This window comes from Gopherus evgoodei, chromosome 9 (genome assembly GCF_007399415.2).
Source record: "Gopherus evgoodei ecotype Sinaloan lineage chromosome 9, rGopEvg1_v1.p, whole genome shotgun sequence".
In the NCBI taxonomy this organism is placed as follows: domain Eukaryota; kingdom Metazoa; phylum Chordata; order Testudines; family Testudinidae; genus Gopherus; species Gopherus evgoodei.
The window spans coordinates 35,702,956-35,723,070 of record NC_044330.1 but is presented as its reverse complement, the minus strand read 5'-3'; the positions used below and the strand labels follow the sequence as shown (position 1 = coordinate 35,723,070).

General features: G+C 43.2%; 1 protein-coding gene across 3 annotated transcripts in view; it reads left to right on the top strand.

Annotated features, from left to right (window-relative positions):
* The window catches only part of COL4A3 (collagen type IV alpha 3 chain), a 107,921-nt gene that overhangs the window by 37,899 nt on the left and 49,907 nt on the right, over window positions 1–20,115 (top strand). For all 3 annotated transcript variants that reach the window (XR_004001929.1, XM_030574732.1, XM_030574731.1), the window contains exons 9-20: window positions 146–223; window positions 2,815–2,877; window positions 3,444–3,479; window positions 3,601–3,642; window positions 8,543–8,620; window positions 11,156–11,218; window positions 11,449–11,505; window positions 13,524–13,568; window positions 14,342–14,395; window positions 14,650–14,691; window positions 16,114–16,201; window positions 17,336–17,371. Coding sequence is in view for 2 of the 3 variants with exons in the window: in XM_030574732.1 (XP_030430592.1) it covers window positions 146–223; window positions 2,815–2,877; window positions 3,444–3,479; window positions 3,601–3,642; window positions 8,543–8,620; window positions 11,156–11,218; window positions 11,449–11,505; window positions 13,524–13,568; window positions 14,342–14,395; window positions 14,650–14,691; window positions 16,114–16,201; window positions 17,336–17,371 (682 nt within the window). In the remaining variant the exon portion in view is untranslated. The remainder of the gene's footprint in view (window positions 1–145; window positions 224–2,814; window positions 2,878–3,443; window positions 3,480–3,600; window positions 3,643–8,542; window positions 8,621–11,155; window positions 11,219–11,448; window positions 11,506–13,523; window positions 13,569–14,341; window positions 14,396–14,649; window positions 14,692–16,113; window positions 16,202–17,335; window positions 17,372–20,115) is intronic.

Here is a 20,115-nt window from a genome sequence, read left to right as displayed (position 1 = left end):
GTAGAATTGTCCATAATGAACAATAGCCAGCATTAGGAGATTTCTGATGTTGGATTTCTCCACTGTATGTCTTATTGTGAGCTTTATACAAACGAGTTTCATAATATAACAGTCGATGAGGCTTTTTTAATTACTTATTGTCAAGGGGTGCCCTGCAAGTGGCTATAACCCAGGATATGATGGAAGAGGTGACCCTGGATTACCAGGAGTACCTGGACGCCAGGTAATTAAAAGAACTTACATGGTGTTATGTATATATTTTTTAAAAAGTAATATATTGTTCTTAAATCAGAAAATAACTTCAGTTCTCAATGTGATATTGGGTTTATTTTATAAAAGTGAGAGATATAAAGTTCTTTTTATCCCCTTCAAAATTCAAATTTCCCCAAGTCAATAGGGGTTAGTTTTGCTTACTAGGACTGGTAGTGTTTATTATATTTGTTAAGTATACGGGACGGGGTCAACAGTGAGGTGGCAGTATTTGCAGATGAGACAGCATTAATTAGGGCAGCGGTTCTCAAACTTTTTTTTGTTTTTTTTTTTGCGGACCACTTGAAAATTGCTGAAGGGTCTCGGTGGACCACTCATTGATCTTTCCAAATGTTTGTACCATTAGCTAACTGTTGTAAAGCGCTTTGGGTAAAAGCACTATATAAAAAACCTTAATTATTAACTTTATTTGTTCTATAAATAAAAGCACACAACTCATATTAATATCAGTAGTTGCACCTTTCTAATGCAGTGGATGTGCCCTCTCTCCCCCACTATGGCAGCAACCAAGCTGGGCTGGGAAGGAGAGGCATGGTCTCTCCCTCTGCACAGCAGCCACAGAGCCGAGACTGGGAAGGAAGGCTGTCTCTCCCTGGCAGCCGCAGCCCAGGAACTGGGGAAAATCGCCTTTTTCTCTGGCTGCTGCAGCCCTGCACATTCCAAATTTCTCCATCCCTTCTTCTCACCCCACTGACTCCTCCCAGCCACCCCCTATTCCCCTCAAGGCCACCACCTCACCTTACATGTGAGTCTTCTCCAGGGTCCAGGCACCTAATTCGTAGAGCCACACCTGTGCAGCTCCACTAATTAGGTGGATGGCCCTTCATTCTCTTTTGTGTGTGGCCACCCAGGCACATACCTTAGAGGGAACTATCTGCAGCATCTGAATGAAGCTTGCAAACTGCTGGTGGTCTGCGGACCACAGTTTGAGAACCTCTGAATTAGGGTAACTGAAGCTGGAGAAGAGTGTAGGGTACTTCCAAATTATCTAATAAAGGTTCTTGAATAGGCAGCATTATAATAAATAAAATTCATTGTTGATGAATGCACTTTGGATGGAATAATTTGATCTACTGATATACATTGATGGTTTATAAATTAAATAACCACTGGGGGAAAACATCTGGACAACATTGTGGACAGCTTGATAAAGACCTTTATTCAGTCTGCAGTGGAGGTCAAGAAGCAAACAAAATGTTATGGTACTTGATATTTTCAAATCCATTATTTAAGCCTTTCTGTGATTCAAAGAGATGCTCTAACCTGGATTACTTTATTTAGCTCTGGTCACCCAATCTCAGAAGGGATATATTAGAAATAGAGAGATGGGCAACAAAAATGCTTAGAGAAATTTCCATATGAAGAGAGACTGAAAAGATCCTGACTGTTTAGAGAGAAGAATAAATAGAGAGAATATAGTAATGGTATACAAAGGTGTATAGCCTCATGTTACAAGGCACAAGCCAACCAGTAACTGATGGAGTTAGGAAGAAATGTTCCATTTGAGTGGTTGTTCCATAAGTGTCTGCAGAGGATATGTCTAAACTGCAAGGTAAACTCAGGGTTCGATGGGCTAAAGCCTGTTCTCTCTTCCCTCTGCATACAAATTGCACTAACCTAGGTCACGGACCCAGGGTGCCAAGACCTCCAGGGGTGAAGGATTTGAGCTTCAGTCAAGCCAGGAGTCAGGGTTCAAACCCTATTGCTTTGCAGTGTAGATGCAGTCCCACTGGACTCATGTTCTGGGAGTCCACCAAAAGTATCCCACAATCCCATGGGCTGACTTTCTTTGTGGTCTGGACAGTCAAGTTTGGTAGACAGATTTTTCTCATACTGCTAGCAAAGGGCTAGAGTGGCTACATATTGAGAGGGACACTAGGAAGTCTGTAATAATAGTGGTTGGACTAAGGCCCACATAATGCAGTGCAGATCCTGGAGCCCCAGGTTGGGTCCCAGAGTCCAACAATTCCTAGCCTGGGATTACAAATGAGTGTAGATGCTCAAGGCCTAGGCTAACAAACCTGAGATCTGCTAACTCAAGTTCTACTAGCTCTGGGCTGACATTGCAGCGTAGACATACTCTAAAGGATTTATGGCACCTTCCTGTGGATATGACTGTGTTCACAGACAGGATTCAGGATTATTAGGAAGACTACTGGTCTAGTCCAGGATGGCAATTCTTTTGTTCATAAGTGGACCTGCCCAACTTATCGCAAATTTGAACAAGTAATATCTGTGAAATAGCAGTAATGATTTCTATGGAAAAACTGTAATTTTTCCATTGAGCGTTTTTGGTTCCATAGTTATAAAAACCTATATTTAAAAGGTGATTTTTATCATTAATATAAAGACATTAAAAACAAAAGCCTGGATTAAATAACACTGCACTGAGACATGAAAAGAAGGAAATTCAGAGATAACATTACTTCTATTTCTGTAACTCACCTTCTAGTGCCCAGATATTTCAATGCATAGTGGATCATTTATATTCTTGCATTTTCTTACCATCAGGAAATTTATTCTCATTTCTTGTTTAATATAAAGGGTGAACCAGGTCCTCGAGGACTCCAAGGGCTAGTTGGACCACAAGGCCCTCCAGGCTCTTCAGTGAGTATAAAATCAGTATATTTTTATGATTTAAGGCTGGGAGTTTCCAAGGAGCCTAAGGGAGTTAGGCACCCATCTCCCAAGAATATGGGCCACTGACTCCATAGATAGTTTGAAAATTCCTTGAGTTTATAAAATCTGTGAATTCATGTGTCTGACAGATTTGTTTTTATTTTTTTTTATGTTTGCTAATTAAAGTATAGATTTTCAAGAGTAGCTTCAATTTGTGTGGGCATAATTTTGCATCTTCAAATAATTGCACATATATTTTTTTAATTTGCATTAAATTCTAGTTATACACATAGTGTTTGCACTTGCAAATCAGGTGTTTAGACATACTACAGATATTTGTATCCACAATGAATTGCAGGCACAAAAAATAAACCATGGCAAGACCTGGCTGAAAATCTGGCACTAGAAGCTTGATCCAAAACCCATTGAAGTCAACGGAAATACTCCCATTGACTTCAGTGGGCTTTGAATAAGACTGTATGTCAGGACTGAGAATTCTACTGTTATTTTACTGTGCTGTTTTTTTCCTTTTCATTTAATTTCGTTTTCTCTAGGGTGTTCCAGGGAGAATGGGACTTCCAGGACGTAAGGTAGCTTGAGATTTGCTATAAAAATTAAAACTTTTAAATCTCATGTAACATTTTTTCATTCATTATTTGTGGGTGCTTTTTAAAACAAGAAAAAAGTAATGTTTTTAAAACTCTTTTGTAGGGTGTCATGGGGATTAAGATCATAGGAACCAAAGGAATACAGGTAACTATGTAATATAATTATGACATTAGAAAGTTTTGCTTCAGATTTCTTCTTACTATGGTGAAATCTTTTGAAGAGGAAGTACTGTGAAGCAAAAATAATTTGTGCTACATATATTAATGAAGTATCTTTGCAGGTGACTTTCACTAGAATAGGGGACAAGGTGACATCAAAGGACAAACTGTATTCACATAACAGTGAAAGATAGAAGCAGACTAACAGTTTAAGAGGAAGCTTAACTTCTTATAGCCAGGCATCAGTATTTACTAATAGAAAGCAGAAATGTGGTTTACATTACATTAGCATACAGTGTTTGGAAATGCTGTTCCTCTACTAGCCAAGGAGTTGAATAATAAATAAACTAATAATAGCTGCTATAGACTTCAGTCTTAGATGCTCTGATCCTGCCTTTTTAAGTGTTCATGATGCTATCTGAAACTCCAAGAATATCTTCCAAGAAAACCTCCAATGTTATACCATAAAAATAGGATATTTTGTCACTTTCACTGTTATATCACCCCATGATCAAGTGTGTCTCAATGCACATTGCAGTTGACCATAAGCAAATGTATTGTCTCGTAGACTCCAATCTTGCAATTGGATCCAGGCAAGTGGATCTGTTCATCCTTGCAGAGTCCTAGTTTAGTCATTGGAGTCCTCATGAATGCAATATTTTGTCTGTGTGCAGATCTGATTACAGGAGTTGGGTACACTGAAATTAATGTTAATTCTTTGAGTGCTTGTTCATGTCCATTCCAATTAGGAGTGTGCACGCTGTGTGCATGCCAGCCGGAAGATTTTTCCTTTTAGCAGTGTCCGTAGGGTCGGCTTGGGTGCCCCCTGGAGTCGCGCCTTCATGGTGCACATTATAGTGCCCTGCCGACTCCCCACGCCCTCAGTTCCTTCTTACCGCTGGTGATGGCTAGCTGGAACATTGTTCACTCTTGTGGCAAGCGCTTTGGCACATCGTGGCCACAGCAGTGGCAGCCATCATCCCAATGGCCCTCTTGACATCCTGGGCGTACCACAAGAGCCAGGGTCAAGCCTAAGGTCCTAGTCGGCATCGGTGTTTTTGGCATCTTTTTTTTACACTGCCAGCAATGCCGGCACCACCTACAGTGGCACTGCTGACCAAAATGCCTACCCCGCTATTACAAAACAGCTCCAGCACCAACCCTTCCTTCAATAACACTGACGACTGCTTCAGCTCTGACTCCACTGGTGTCAACAAGGTCGGCACCGCCGGATCTAGTGGCTCTCACACCAACCGCAGCACTGAGGCTCCCACCTCCAATGGCCCTGCCACATCCCATCGAACACTGCGTTCCGAGAGACCCAAAGACCATTGAAGGCAGTGAGAGCAAGGTCTGCTGCCAGTTCTCTCCTCATCATCCTCACCAGATGAAGCAGTCACGGGGACGTCAGTGGCCCCAGCTCTGGAGGATGATCGGGTTCTCCAGCAGCACCTTGTATTTTCACCAAATGCGTCAGTCATTGTGGCGTTCCTGCGCAAGCGCCAGATTCAGGTTTTCCCTTATCTTGACGACTGGCTGATCAAAGGCCACTCCAGATCCCAAGTGGAGGAGCAGGTTGGCTTCATAAGAAGGACCTTCCTTGGACTAGGTCTACTTCTCAAGGAGGCCAAATCCACTCTGTCCCCAGTGCAGAGGATGGAGTTTACAGGCGCAGTGCTGGACTCGACCCAAGCCAGGGCGTACCTCTCGGAAACTAGGTTTCAGTCCAGAGGGGACATCATATGGGCCTCGGACAGTTCCCTACAACTGCAGCAAGGAATTGCTTGAAACTGCTAGGGCACGTGCCTGTGTGTACCTATACAGTACAGCATGCCAGACTCGGACTTCACCCACTTCGGTCATGGCTGGCATTGGTTTATCAACTGGCCTGGGACGCTCTGGACGGCATTGTAACCCTGCCCCGCCCTGTACTAAACTCCTTCTGGTGATGGCTCGACCCAGAGGTGGTTTGTGTGGGAGTATCTTTCGCCAGCTCCTAGCCATCCCTCTCATTAGTGACAAATGCCTCGGATCTGGGCAGGGGAGCACATTTGGGAGACTTCAGAACTCAGGGCCTCTGGTCTTAGGCAGACCTTGCTCAGCATGTGAACATCAGAGAGCTGAGAGCGGAGCGTCTGGTGTGCCAGGTTTTCAGAACCCATATATAAGCAGATGGGTATCAATACTCACAGACAACACCACGGCAATGTTTTATATCCACAAATGGGGGTGCACACTCCTCTCCCCTGTGCCAGGAAGCCCTCTGGTACTTCTCAGTAGAGCACTCAATACACCTGCAGGCTTCATACTTTCCCAGGATGTAGAACAAGCTGGCGGACAGCCTCAGCTGAACTTTTTATGGCCACAAGTGGCTCAATTTTCCATCTCTGGGGCTTTCCCCAGATAGACCTGTTTACCACACACAGTAACAGGAATGTGAACTGTTTTGCTCCTTCATGAATCACAGTCTGGGTTCCATCACGGATGCCTTCCTTCTTCCGTGGGGAGACCGTCTGCTCTGTGTTCCCACCAATACCGCTGGTCCACAAGCTGGTCTTCAAGGCCCACAGGGACAGGGTCATATTGATAGCTCTGGCATGGCCATGCCAGCACTGGTTCACGTCGCTCCTGGAAATGTCTGTGGCAAGCCCGGGTCACCTTACCGTTGATCCCGAACCGGATCATGCAGGATCACGGCCACCTCTGGCACCCAAACCTAGAGTCGCTCCACCTCACAGCTTGGATGCTCCATGGCTAAATGTCATGGAACTGTCCAATTCTGATCAAGTCAAACAAGTTCTCCTTGGCAGTAGGAAGCTCTCTACAAGGGCAACGTACCTTGCCAAGTGGAAGAGGTTCCCTCTCTGGTCGGAGCAGCACCATCAGTCACCGATGTTTGCCCCGGTCACTTTCATACTGGACTACATCCTCCATCTTAAACAGGCTCTGTCCTTGTCATCAATAAGGGTCCACTTGGCCACTATCTCCACCTTCCAGCCGGGCACAGACAGTTTCTCGGTCTTCGTGAACCCTATTGTTACCCATTTCCTCAAAGGCCTCAACAGGCTCTGCCTGCAAAATCATCAGCCTGTCCCAACCTGGGACCTTAACCTGCTCTTCGCCAGACTTACGGGCCCCCCATTTGAGCCAATGGTGATATAGTCCCTCCTTTATCTCTCTTCCAGGCTGGCATTCCTGGTGGCAATAACCTCAGCTAGGAGAGTATCAGAGCTCAGGGCACTTACATCTGAGCCCCCTTACACAGTATTTCATAAAGACAAAGTTCAGCTCTGACCACACCTGGCATTTCTCCCTAAAGTTGTCTCCCACTTTCACATGAACCAGGACATCTTCCTCCTAGTGTTTTTATCCTAAGCCACATTCCTGCAACAGGGAGCGAAGGCTTCACTCATTGGATATCAGCAGAGCACTGTCCTTCTATACAGAGAGAACTAAGCCATTCCAAAAGTCCATCCAGTTATTCATAGCAGTGGCAGACAGGATGAAGGGCCCCTCTGTCTCATCCCAGTGCATCTTGTGGTGGATCACACCTTGCATTCGGGAGTGTTATGGCCTAATGAAGGTGCTAGCTCTGCCAATCACCGCTCACTCCACCAAGGCTCAGACCTCCTCAGCTGCATTCCTGGCGCAGGTCCCCACCCAGAAGATCTGCAGAGCAGCGACATGGTCCTTGATACAATCGCTTACAACACACTATGCAATCACAAAGCAGGCCAGAGACGATGCAGCCTTTGGGCGAGCCATGCTCCAGTCTGTGGATGACTCCGACCCTACCTCCAGAACTTTGTCTTGTGAGTCACCTGGTTGGAATGGACATGAACAAGCACTCGAAGAAGAAAAAATGGTTACTCACCTTCTCGTAACTGTTGTTCTTCGAGATGTGTTGTTCATGTCCATTCCAATACCCACCCTCCTACACCTCTGTCGGAGTAGCTGGCAAGAAGGAACTGAGGGGGTGGGGGGTCGACGGGGCACTATATTGGCCCAGGCTGACCCTATGGACTCTGCTAAGGGAAAAATCTTCCGGCTGGTGTACACACACCTGGTTGGAATGGACATGAACAACACATCTCGAAGAACAACAGTTACGAGAAAGTGAGTAGCCGTTTTTATGTAATCACCTAGCTGGTAAACATATTTATTGAAATTGTCTTGGCTAAATTCCTATAAATGGAACTGATGGCCTCAGGAGACCTTGACTCTTCCAAATTCTAGCTAGCTAGCCTCACAGAAGACATTACTATATTTGTTGTAAATTGTTACTGATAACATATGCAAAATAACATATGAATGGCTGTTTAAAATGACTGCTGACAGTTTTTAGGATTTTTTCTCTTCTCAGCAGCCCTCAGTGAAAGAGTGCACTAAAATTCCCACATTTTAGGTCAAACGTGAAAGTCGATTGTGTCAGGCAGCAATCTATTACAAGCATCTATCTGTATTATATTGGGGTGCAATCTTGAAAAGAATTTAGCAAAGGGACTATGTATTTTACTGACAGGTTAACTTTGTTAGAGTGGGAGAAGAACTCCAACTGCTATGAGGAGAGATTCTTTAAAAAACGATTAAGGAGAAAATGATGCTATATCGGTTTTGTAGAAACTGCATTGGAAACAACAGTTATATCGGTGAGCTATTTCTCGGTACTGTAATGTAAATAAGCATACACATCTCTATTCTTCTGCATGTAGAAAAGATAGAAATAGCATTCAAAGTCATATGCTTTTTGTGTGCCTTTTTAAATGGAGGGGTGGGTGAATAAATAACCATTGTCATGCAAATTTATTTAATTTGGAAATCAGATTTTAGGGATTTTGAATGCAGAAAATTAACTTTATTTGAATCATCTTTCTTTTTATTTTCAGGGTGATCCTGGATCAACAGGACCCCCTGGGCTTCCAGGAACAGTTATTGTGACATTAAGCGGACCAGATAATATGAAGGTAGTAAAATAATCATTTATAAACTAATTTGTGTGTTTTACCTTGGGCCACATTTACTGTGGGTCATATATACAGTTGCTTTGCTCTGGCTCACAAGACAGAAGTTTCTCAGAATTTATACTTTTGATGTTTTATGTTTATTCTTTTTTCTCCTTCAGAGTCCAGCCGCCTCCTAGGCACACCTTCATATGTCATATAGAATGATGAAGGGCAGCTTAGACGTACGGCCTCTTTCCATCCACATCCTTATATTGCACACACCCCCACACATTAAAAATGAAATTCCACTCAACTTTCTGGCACACACATAGACTCATAGACTCTAGACTGGAAGGGACCTTGAGAGGTCATCGAGTCCAGTCCCCTGCCCTCATGGCAGGACCAAATACTGTCTAGACCATCCCTAATAGACATTTATCTAACCTACTCTTAAATATCTCCAGAGATGGAGATTCCACAACTTCCCTAGGCAATCTATTCCAGTGTTTAACTACCATGACAGTTAGGAACTTTTTCCTAATGTCCAACCTAAGTCTCCCTTGCTGCAGTTTAAGCCCATTGCTTCTTGTTCTATCATTGGAGGCTAAGGTGAACAAGTTTTCTCCCTCCTCCTGATGACACCCTTTTAGATACCTGAAAACTGCTATCATGTCCCCTCTCAGTCTTCTCTTTTCCAAACTAAACAAACCCAATTCCTTCAGCCTTCCTTCATAGGTCATGTTCTCAAGACCTTTAATCATTCTTGTTGCTCTTCTCTGGACCCTCTCCAATTTCTCCACATCTTTCTTGAAATGCGGTGCCCAGAACTGGACACAATACTCCAGGTGAGGCCTAACCAGTGCAGAGTAAAGCGGAAGAATGACTTCTCGTGTCTTGTTTACAACACACCTGTTAATGCATCCCAGAATCACGTTTGCTTTTTTTGCAACAGTATCACACTGTTGACTCATATTAAGCTTGTGGTCCACTATGACCCCTTGATCTCTTTCTGCCATACTCCTTCCTAGACAGTCTCTTCCCATTCTGTATGTGTGAAACTGATTGTTCCTTCCTAAGTGGAGCACTTTGCATTTATCTTTATTGAACTTCATCCTGTTTACCTCAGACCATTTCTCCAATTTGTCCAGATCATTTTGAATTTTGACCCTGTCCTCCAAAGCAGTTGTAATCCCTCCCAGTTTGGTATCGTCCGCAAACTTAATAAGCGTACTTTCTATGCCAACATCTAAATCGTTGATGAAGATATTGAACAGAACCGGTCCCAAAACAGACCCCTGCGGAACCCCACTTGTTATACCTTTCCAGCAGGATTGGGAGCCATTAACAACTACTCTCTGAGTACGGTTATCCAGCCAGTTATGCACCCACCTTTATAGTAGCCCCGTCTAAATTGTACTTTCCTAGTTTATCTATAAGAATAAATGTGCCAAACCAATAGAACATTGAGAGGTTATGAATTGAATGAGACTATCTTGGCAATTGAAAGGACAGTCTGTGACTGAGTCACTAGTCTGGGACTCAGGAAATTTAGGTTCAGTTCCCAGTTTTGCCACAGACTTCCTGCGTGACCTTGGGCAAGTCACTTAAACTCAGTTCAGAGTTAGGTGCCTAACTTGCTTAGGCACTTTTGAAAATCCCACTAGGTGCCTAAATAGTTTTGAAAATCTGTCCTTTAATGCCTCTTTTCCATATCTGGAAAATGGGGATAATAATAATGTATTTCTCCCACCCTTTATCTTCTCTATTTAGATAGCAAACTCTTATTATATGTTCATACAGTTGTCAAAGATGAGGCAATGATACCAATGTGCACATGTGCAGAGTGCCAGTGGGATGTTAGTGATCATTTGTAAAAAACCTGTTGTGGAAATAAAAACCAGTGGGTATGTGCAAAGTAGAACGCTTTCAATTTGGCCAAACCGAATGGATTTTCAGTAGACTGCGAAAAGCTGTGTTGACACATAGCCCATGTCCCTGATAAATTTCAAATTTTTGTCCCAAATCACTGAGGCCCAGATCCTCCAAGGTGTTTATTTAGGCACTGATATTCCTTTGAAATCAATGGGAGTTAGGCTCAGATCTTCAAAGGTATCTAGCTGCCTGAGTCACTAGAGCTGTTCCAAAAAGGCTCACAAAAATATTTTTATACGGGTAAAAGGATTTTTCCCCCTTTTTCACTTGAAAACGATTAAACTGTTTTTGTTCAAACTTCTCAAAAATATTTTACTCAGGTTAAGAACAAACCTGGAAAATTTCAGTCCAAGAGGCAAACATCTGAGAAAATGATTGATCCCTTGATTTGCAAATGGGAAATCACCTCAGTCACAGATAGTGATAAAAAATTGCCAATTTTTCTACCTGCTTAATCAAGCTACTAACATTATCTCTGCCTTACCCAGATAAAGCTTTTAATTTACTTAATTATTAAAACTCGTTTGTAATTTGGGTTTCCCTATGTATAAAACACGTAGAGTGTTTTTTGGAGGCACTGAAAAATCTGAAAGACTAAATAAATCTTTTATTTTGTTGTGACAGGGCTTGAAAGGAGATAAAGGAGAGAGAGGATCAAGGGGTCTCCCAGGACCAGTTGGGTCATTGGTAAGTGATCAAAGTAAATCTCTCAAAATCCAGGACCTTCATAGAGCATCACAGTCACACTGAAAACATTGCTATTTGGAGTCCATATTTATACTACTTCGTCTAGACATCAATTTAAGATCTGTTAACAGTGGCTGTAATCAGACTTTATTGTACAAGGTAATAAAATAATACAAAATGGATTAAGATGCAAAAATGTGAATCTGAAAATATGTGTGGATTTGTTACAGGGTTTTCCTGGAGATTTTCAAAGTGAAAAAGGTGACCCAGGAGAGCCTGGCCTGCAGGTACGTGTGAAAAATTAAATCTTTTAAAGTGTCATTCTTCTCTGAAAACATTTCTGAGTTATTGTGGAGTTCCAGCTTTGTCTTTCAATGACTTGGAGAGCAAATTTACTAGTCTTATAGGTGAAAAGAGATTTTTGTCCAATGAACTCAACCTGGAATCTGAAAGTCAAGTGAGTGTTCTTTCTGGCACATGCTTCCCCAGCTGTACTTAAAGCTCAGTTGAGGGTGCACTTCTGCATATCGTAGGGCAAAGGTTCTCTGATTGGAACTTGGTGAACAGTTCTGTTATGATGCATGAGCCAGAAAGGAATCCTGCTCGCTCTCCAATAGTTGTAATGACTGTGCAGTGCTAGCAGGAGTAAAGATATTTTAAGTAGACCTATTTTTGTCAATGAAGGCAGAAGACATGAGTCTGAATACACTCCAATCCAACAGGTCTGTGGAGCAAGGAGCCATCTTTAGTTACTTTTCTTGCCATATCGGTATTTCATGCAGTTTCAAAGGACTGATTCCAGTGTTCAAAATATTGCATATAAATAATAAGACTGGTAGCAATGAAGGTATGAGAGGTTAATTTTATCTCTGCACATTTTGAAAAGAGTTTAATAGACAGGTGCGAATACTAGTTTTTATAATCTTTGTAGGAAGCATATAGATTTGGAAAGAAACAGGAAATGTATTCAAAGAATCAGTTTTCAGCCTTTGAGCCTGCTAATTTTGTACCACTTACTTATGGTGTGATCCAGCAGCCCTTCCTCACATCAAAGGCTACAATAGTTTATTCATACGAGTAACAATTGCAAAACTGGGCTATTTTTATAAAAAGGTAAATTACAAAAAATCTCTTTTCTGTTTGACTTCTTAGTGCAAAATAGTCAATATTTATGTTGCCCAACATGGCAGAGCTTCTCATGATTCCTCCTCAGCCTCCACTGCTTCTTCTCAAGTGCATTTGTGATGGCTACCCTCTTGGCCAGCACAGTGAGGCTTGAACTATCTCTTGTTAAGTCGTGTCATTCTTTCAGTATTCCCCTCTTCTCTCTATTGCAAGTGCTCATGCCTTGGCCATCTTTTGCCATGTAATCTTTTCCCCTCTTCAGTATATCCAAAAGCTGCTGCTAAACTCAACTTCCTCCCCTACTGCTCTGACTGACTCACTTTCCACCCATCTCGTATTTTTTCACTGACTCCTGTCTTTCTTGCATCAAATTTGAGTTCCTCATGCTCACCTTCAAAGTGCTAAATAATCTCTCATTTGCCTTCATCTCATTGCCTTCATCTCATTGCCTTCCTGTTTCCTCCTCTTCTCCTTCTGCACACACACTCTCCTTCCTAGGCCTCTCTTTTTAATTATTGTTAATATTTTTGATATTTATACTGCAGTACAAACTAGAGACCAACCAAGCCAGGGCTTTGTTGTGCCAAACTCTGTACCTACACACAATAAATTACAGTCTCTGCCCCAAAGAGTTTAGTCATCGTCTTCTTCCACTCTTACTTTTACATTTTATTTCCTGCTTGCGCTACATTCAGAACAGTCTCCCAATTCTTTTTCACCAAATGGCTGCTCTCACTTTTCTCCTTTTCAAATCATTCCTTAAACCCATTTCCTGCATGAGTCTTTTCTACCTTATTTCCTGAGCTGTCTCCTTTATTAGAGCTGTTGTCTTGTTTACTATCTTGTCTTTTGTTTACCTCACTTCAAAGAGCATCCTGCAGGTCAGTGGGACTCTGCTGGTGAAAGAGGCTGCATTTACCACCGCTTTGTAGGACTATTAGCTCTTTAGTCAGAGGAATGTCTTGCTCCATGTATTGTAAATCTCTGTGTACATTGGCAGAGCTATAAGTGATAAGCAGCAATAATGTACGTTTTAAAATAACTTAAATCTCTGTCCTAGAGCTGTAAGGGTAGAAAGCACAAACATGAGTGCAGAATTTGGCCATTTGTTCTCCAGAATGCAGCATCACTCATTACCTTTTGTGATTGTGCATGTGGGGTTTGTTTGTTTTTTTGGTAGGGTAAACCTGGAAAAGATGGTACCCCCGGTCCACATGGCTTTCTGGTAATGAAGACACCTTTTAATTGTTCTGTTATATTAATAAGAGCTGTGTAAGTGTGACAGAACTGCATCTCTGTGTTACAGCTCTTCTCTACTTCGATTTGCACTTGAAATGTATATCTGAATACATTTTGAAACTGTATTTGTATACACCAAGCTTTGGGCCAGAGATCCAAGCACAGAGGGGATGCTTTGCATGCAGCCTTCCATGCAGACAAGGGGACTGGCTGCCTCTGTAGCCTTCTTTCCCTTCCAGACCCTTCACAGACCTGGGAAGTCTCTAGGGAGGAGTGGCTGGGCTGGGGAGATTCACATTGTCCCCCATCCAGCTCTGTTAAAATGAGTCAGAAAAGAAAATACAGCTGATAATGCATTATTTTTTCTGCTTCAAAACTTTTGGGAGTCATGGGGACAACCACAATCTGAGATGTCCAAGTAGCAAAGCTTCAAATGGGCTGCAGTGCACTGAGAGGAGGCCCTGAGGTGGCTATAGCCAGTTTGGGATAGAGGGCCTCCATGCAGATGTACTTGTCCTCCTGAAGATATCCTTTGATCTGCCAGATTTGAAGGTTGGGCTTATAGGCATGTAAACCCCACCCTCAATAGGATGATATGGGGAGATCTCCATACAGGAATTCTCACAGGGATTTCCTTCCCCTGAGACACACTCTCTTTTTTTTCCATCAGTAGGAATGATCTAAGCTTTTAATGTTGATTTTATTATGAAATAGGTAGAAGACTAACCCCTAATAATAATTCTATGTTCTCCTCTACAGGGAGAGAAGGGTGAACGTGGCTACCCAGGATCACCTGGAATAGCAGGCACTAAGGTAATTACATAAAATACTTGTTATTTTGGGGTTGGGTTTTCTTGTTTGTTTATTGGATTCTGGCTCATATATCACTAGACATACAGTGTTCCTCATAAGTGAAATCATTTAATAAACACCATAAACAGCAATCCACTCAGCTCTACTTAATATGAAGTTCGTCTAAGAGATCTGTCTGATTAACATAGTCTGTGAAGTTTTCTGAGTATGTTGTTTTTATCTAACTGATGGCCCATTTCTGTTTTCTCATGCAGGGGAGCAAAGGAGACATTGGCCCACCAGGATTTCCTGGTCCCGTAAGTGCAAATTGTGCTTAGATTAACCTTGTAATGTCATTTTTTTAAATGTTCACATAAAGTAATGCCATTTTGACTGAAGGCTGCCACAGTGAAATCACCATGGTGCCATGGCTAAAGCACTGCTGTGTCAAAATATGGAGTCGGTGGGGCTCTCCCCCCATGGGCAGAGCTCATTGCAAGAATGGGCCATAAGAAGCACCCACCTCATTCATTTCAACTGGAGAGTTAATTGTCATGAAACAGTCATGAAAGTTCACAATAGTTAAATTTCTGAAGTGAAACCATAATTATGTCTAGAACAATTGCTGCTAGTTTTTAAATACCAAAAGACTTTGTAAACTAGAAGCAAAATCATCTCATTGCATGCATGCGGTTTCTGACTTTCCTTGAAGCCCATGTACATATCTGAGGGCAACCTTTGACCCCAGTTGCTTACACGCAGTCCTTTTTTTAAAACACTAACCTGTTTGTAGCATCTGACTTAGCAAGAGCTTTGTACAAAATAAAGAAATTAGTAAATGAAAACTGTTTGTGAGCTTCAAGTTCAGTCTTTGACATTTCTTTAATTTCAGGGCTAACGTTCATGTTATGTTGTTTGATTTATATGTGCCACACTATACTGCATGTGGTTAGGCAATGGTGATCATTATTACCTGGCCACTGTTGAATGAAATACATACAATGGTTTGAAAGGTGGCTGATGGTCAACTTGATTTATTCACCTGGAAAATAATCCACAAAGGAGCAATAACTTATTGTTCTCTCCAAGTTCCACTTTTGCTCGTGCACATGTTTCATGCAAACTTGGTAGCACTGTAATATTATTTTATGGGAACATCCATCCTTTATGAACATATAATACACTGGCTTAATGTTTGTGAATGTCTCCACCTTGCAGCTTGCCCTAGTGACTATACTCACAGGTGAGAAATTTCTCCTTCAATGCAAGTAGTGCTGAAAGTCCCAGGACTGTCTGCGTGTATGTGGCCATAGATCATTACACATATATAGATCCTAACTTCAAATATGGTGGCTTGTGAACAATTATTCTGGAATTAGCAATGAGCAAATACCAGGTCTCGTGATGTCATAAGGTCAAAAGAATGGGCTAGGTCCCAATATTTCTCCCAACAGAACAGCCAGTCTAGGAATAATCAGTATTGGTTTAGCTGCTGTTTAGCATCACACAGCCTCTCCGGACCCTGTGTCTTGCAAGTAAACCAAAGGATCCTGACATACAGGAACCTCCCTCGGCCTACATGACCTGGGGTTTGAGAGTTAATGGAAGAAATCAGGTGTATCTAAAAGCAAATTACTCACGTCAAGCACTCATTATGGAAGACTGCTTTTCTCTTCATTGTTACTATTCTTTCTTTCTTTCTCTCTCTCTCTCTCTCTCTTGCCGTCTCTTTTTTTAAGACAAAGTATTATGATGAGGTGGCTGGTGAAAAAGGAGATGAAGGATACCCAGGACCCCCAGGACTTAAAGGTCAACCTGGCATACCTGGTGAGAGTGCTCTGAAAACTATAAACATAACAGAAAAAGAAATCTATGCCAAGGGCTTGATCATGCACAGCACAGGGAGGAAGAGCTGTCACATGGAACCTGAGCCTGCACTCATGAGAGTGCCACTGTGCAGCCATCAAATTACTGCCATCAAGTGTAGAAGTGAGACTGAAGAGGCTCAGAGCTAAGTGCCTGACTTGTATTTTGAGCATCACCATGAAGGCCATATTCAGACTATGGGAGAAGGGACACAAGGACCCTGACACTTACTTCTGTTCTTTTCACCCTTACTTGTGTGCCCCTGCTCACACTCTCACTGGAACACATCATCATCAACATCAACACATCTTTGCCACACACCAGGCAAGGAATTGAAAGATGAAGGCCGTAATCAGTCCCTAGAAAGAACATTTATTTCACACTAATTTCTCCCCTTTCTTCCTGATTTTAATGCATGCTGTTCAGAAATGATAAAGGCATCAACATGGATTTTAAGTGTTTTGTTTTTTTTTTAATTTGGTAATGCTATAAAATGAAAACATACTGCCAAAAATCAAAAACAAACCCTGATCAGTTTGTCATACAGGACACATCACAGTGCAGTGAAGGGTTTGTGTGTTTAACTTTGACACAGTAGATGCAGTTTGTTTGCCTCATATCCATCCTCACCAACCCTGACTTTATTCTTTAGAGCCCCAATCCTGTAAACCTTTATATATACAAGTGGTCTCATAGAGTTCAATGGGGGCTACTCACCTGTATATAGTTACTCATGTTATGGAAGCCAGTGAGAAGTGAGGGCACCCAATACCTTGTGGGGGTGCTCAACACTCGGCCTATTGTAATGGTCTGATCCCACAACTGTTGTGCACATAAAGCTGTCATTGGATGTCAATGGCAGTTCTTTATGTACCAATTGCAGGACTGGATAAGTGACAAATCCCTATTAAACAAAATCAGATTAAAACTCAAAGTTTAAATATGTGTAACATTTTGGTTTTTAAGTCAAAATTGTTGTTCAGCCTTATTATACAATCCAGCATGTAGTTAAAAACACCAGCGCAGGTATTTTGAATAGTGAAAATCCAATTATACAGTGGTTTAATTCAGATTTTTAATATATTGCTTTTGCAGGGCCAAGAGGCCCTCTGGGTGGGACAGGAAGACCAGGTATGTGTCATGAACCTACAGCACACTAAAAAGTCTAATGCAGTATTCATTTTGCTTACTTAGTATTACTTACTTAGTATTATGAAGGCAGTGATCATTTCTCATGCTTGAAAATGGACGTCTCTAGGGGTATGTCTACACTGATGTGCATACCTGAGTACAGTAACTCCTCGCAATGATGATTGTGAAGGTTGGTTGAGCTGGTGAAGTCAGAGGGTGGAAGAGGGTGGGATATTTCCCAGGGAATGCCCTACTGCTAAATGATGAACTAGCATTTGGCTGAGCCCTCAAGAGTTAACACTTGTTGTTAACATAGCCTCACACTCTGCAAGGTAGCACAAATGGAGGGAGGGGAGACAGCATGGCAGACAGAGACACACACCCTGTAAGAGAGAGAGAGATGCGCATTTCCCCTTTAAGCACACTGACCCCACTCTAAGTACATTGCCTTTTTAAGTAAATCAGCAAATTGAGACAGCAGCTGTTGCCAGTAAGCTCCCTCTGTCCTGAGCTCTGTTGTGTCCACCACTGCTCTATGGAGATGGGGTAGGTGAGGGACAGGAGCAGAGGGGAGGGGGACACCCTGACATTAGCCCCCTGCATCCCCACCATGCACAGCAATCAGGAAGCTCCCAGGAGCAGCTCCAAGGCAGAGGGCAGGAGCAGCACATGGCAGTGCGGGGAGGGACAACTGCACTGCTAGCAATTGATAGCCTGCTGGGCAGCTGCGGCACACGGAACTTAGGGGAGCAGGGAGCTAATAGGGGAGCTGCTGGTCAACCCTGGTTCCAAGCCCCCACCAGCTAGCTGCAATAGGATGCTCTTTCTGCAAGCAATGGACAAAGCAAGCAGCTGACAAACAACATTATAAGGGAGCACTGCGCAACTCTAAATGAGCATGTTCTCTAATTGATCAGCAATATAACAACGAAGCAACGTTAACTCGGATGACTTTAAGTGGGGAGTTATTGTACTAGATCATGTGCACGCAGGTGTAATCCAGGCAAATCCACCCTGAGAGTGCACCTTTGTTGTGCTGGTCACACGTAGAAAACCACATCCACACTGCTGCCCTAGGTACCCGAGTTTAGTGCTACCATTTCAGGGGTCGTATTCCAGTATTCTTTGCATCAGATAGAGCCACTCCAGGAACTGATCTGTGGTGAGTTCTTGGTACCATGTTCCTTTCCTTCCTAAACCCCTGTGCAGAAGACGTTTTTCCCCGCCTTCTTACATTTACCAGTGGCACTTTCAGGTCATGTCACCTCTCACTTCTGTCTGGTCAAAGTCATGGATCCATTGGAGGACTGCTCCTGCTCCTTCTGTGGGTGAAACGTTTATGCAGTGGAATAGGTGCTCAGCGAGATGCTGGATTGCATTTCAGGAGAATTTTCTGAGATGTCAGAAACAGCAGGACTTGGGAGATGAGACCAATTAATTCATGGCAGACTGGAAAAGACATGAACAATGCTGCTATTGCCATGAAATCCCTTTGGTTTACCAACACTTCTGGTGCAGGAGAAGTAGCACAGTGTGGCATGATCACATCATCTTGCAGACTTGGGGAAACCAGCAGTGGCTCCAGAACTTGTGAATGAGGAAACAGACCTTCATGGGGCCATGTGAGGAACTAGCACCAGACCTCTAGTGCCTGACCACTGGATGAGGAAAGTTTTAGCGTGATGGTTCTCAAACTATGGATCGGGATCCCAAAGTGGGTCACAACCCCATTTTAGTTGGGTCACCCAGACTGGCATTAGACTTGCTGGGGCCTGGGCCTGAAGCCTGAGCCCCACCAGCTGGGGCCAAAAAGTCCTGGTTAGGGGCTCAGGTTACAGATCACCTGCCTGGGGCTTAAACCCTTGGGCTTCTGCTTTGGCTCTCCACTCTGAGCGGTCGGGTTTGGGCTTTGGCGTTTGTCCCACACAGACGGGGTTGGGGCTTGGGCAGGCTCAGGCTTCAGTTCCCCCTCCTGGGGTTATGTAGTAATTTTTATTGTCAGAAGGGGGCTGCGATGCAATGAATGTTGAGAACCCCAGCTTAGTGGTACAGACAACTAGAGGTACATAGCAAACTGCTTTGGTGTTGGCAAGTCATCTGTTGGGGTTGTGAGAATGGAGGTTTGTGAAGCAATTAATGGTGTGGTTTACTCACTGGTGGCGGACATAAATGTTCCTTAAATAATAGCTGGCTTTCAGAGGATGGGGGACTGAAACTACGCTGGGGCATTCAAATTCCACTAGGTCCATCAGTGGCACTCAGATGCCCATAGTTTGCCCGACAAAGGGGTCTAGTGAGTATGTGAACCACAAAGGTTCACGATGCTAGGGGGCTGAGGAGATTTGACTGGTACTTGAAGGAGGAAGCAGATACTTTATTCCCAAACAAACAATATTGTTATAAAAGTGTATCTGTGCCAATAGTTATTATGGGGAACTCCACATACCAACTCCTGCCATGGCTTATGAATAAGGCTGAAAGTCTGTCATGGAGGTCACAGAGGTCACAGATTCCATGAATTTCCGGGACCTACGTGACTTCTAGAGCGGCAGTGCGACTGATCCCAGGGCTGCCTGAGCAGCTGGGGCAGCCCCAGGACCAGCTGCATGGGCCGCTGCTCAGGCAGCCCCAGGCAGCTTGCCCTGGGGGCTGCCGAAGCAGCAGTGGTCCCAGGCATGGCCCTGGACCACCCCACGGAGCAGCCATGGGACCCTGAGCAGCATCCTTCCCCTAGCAGCAACAGC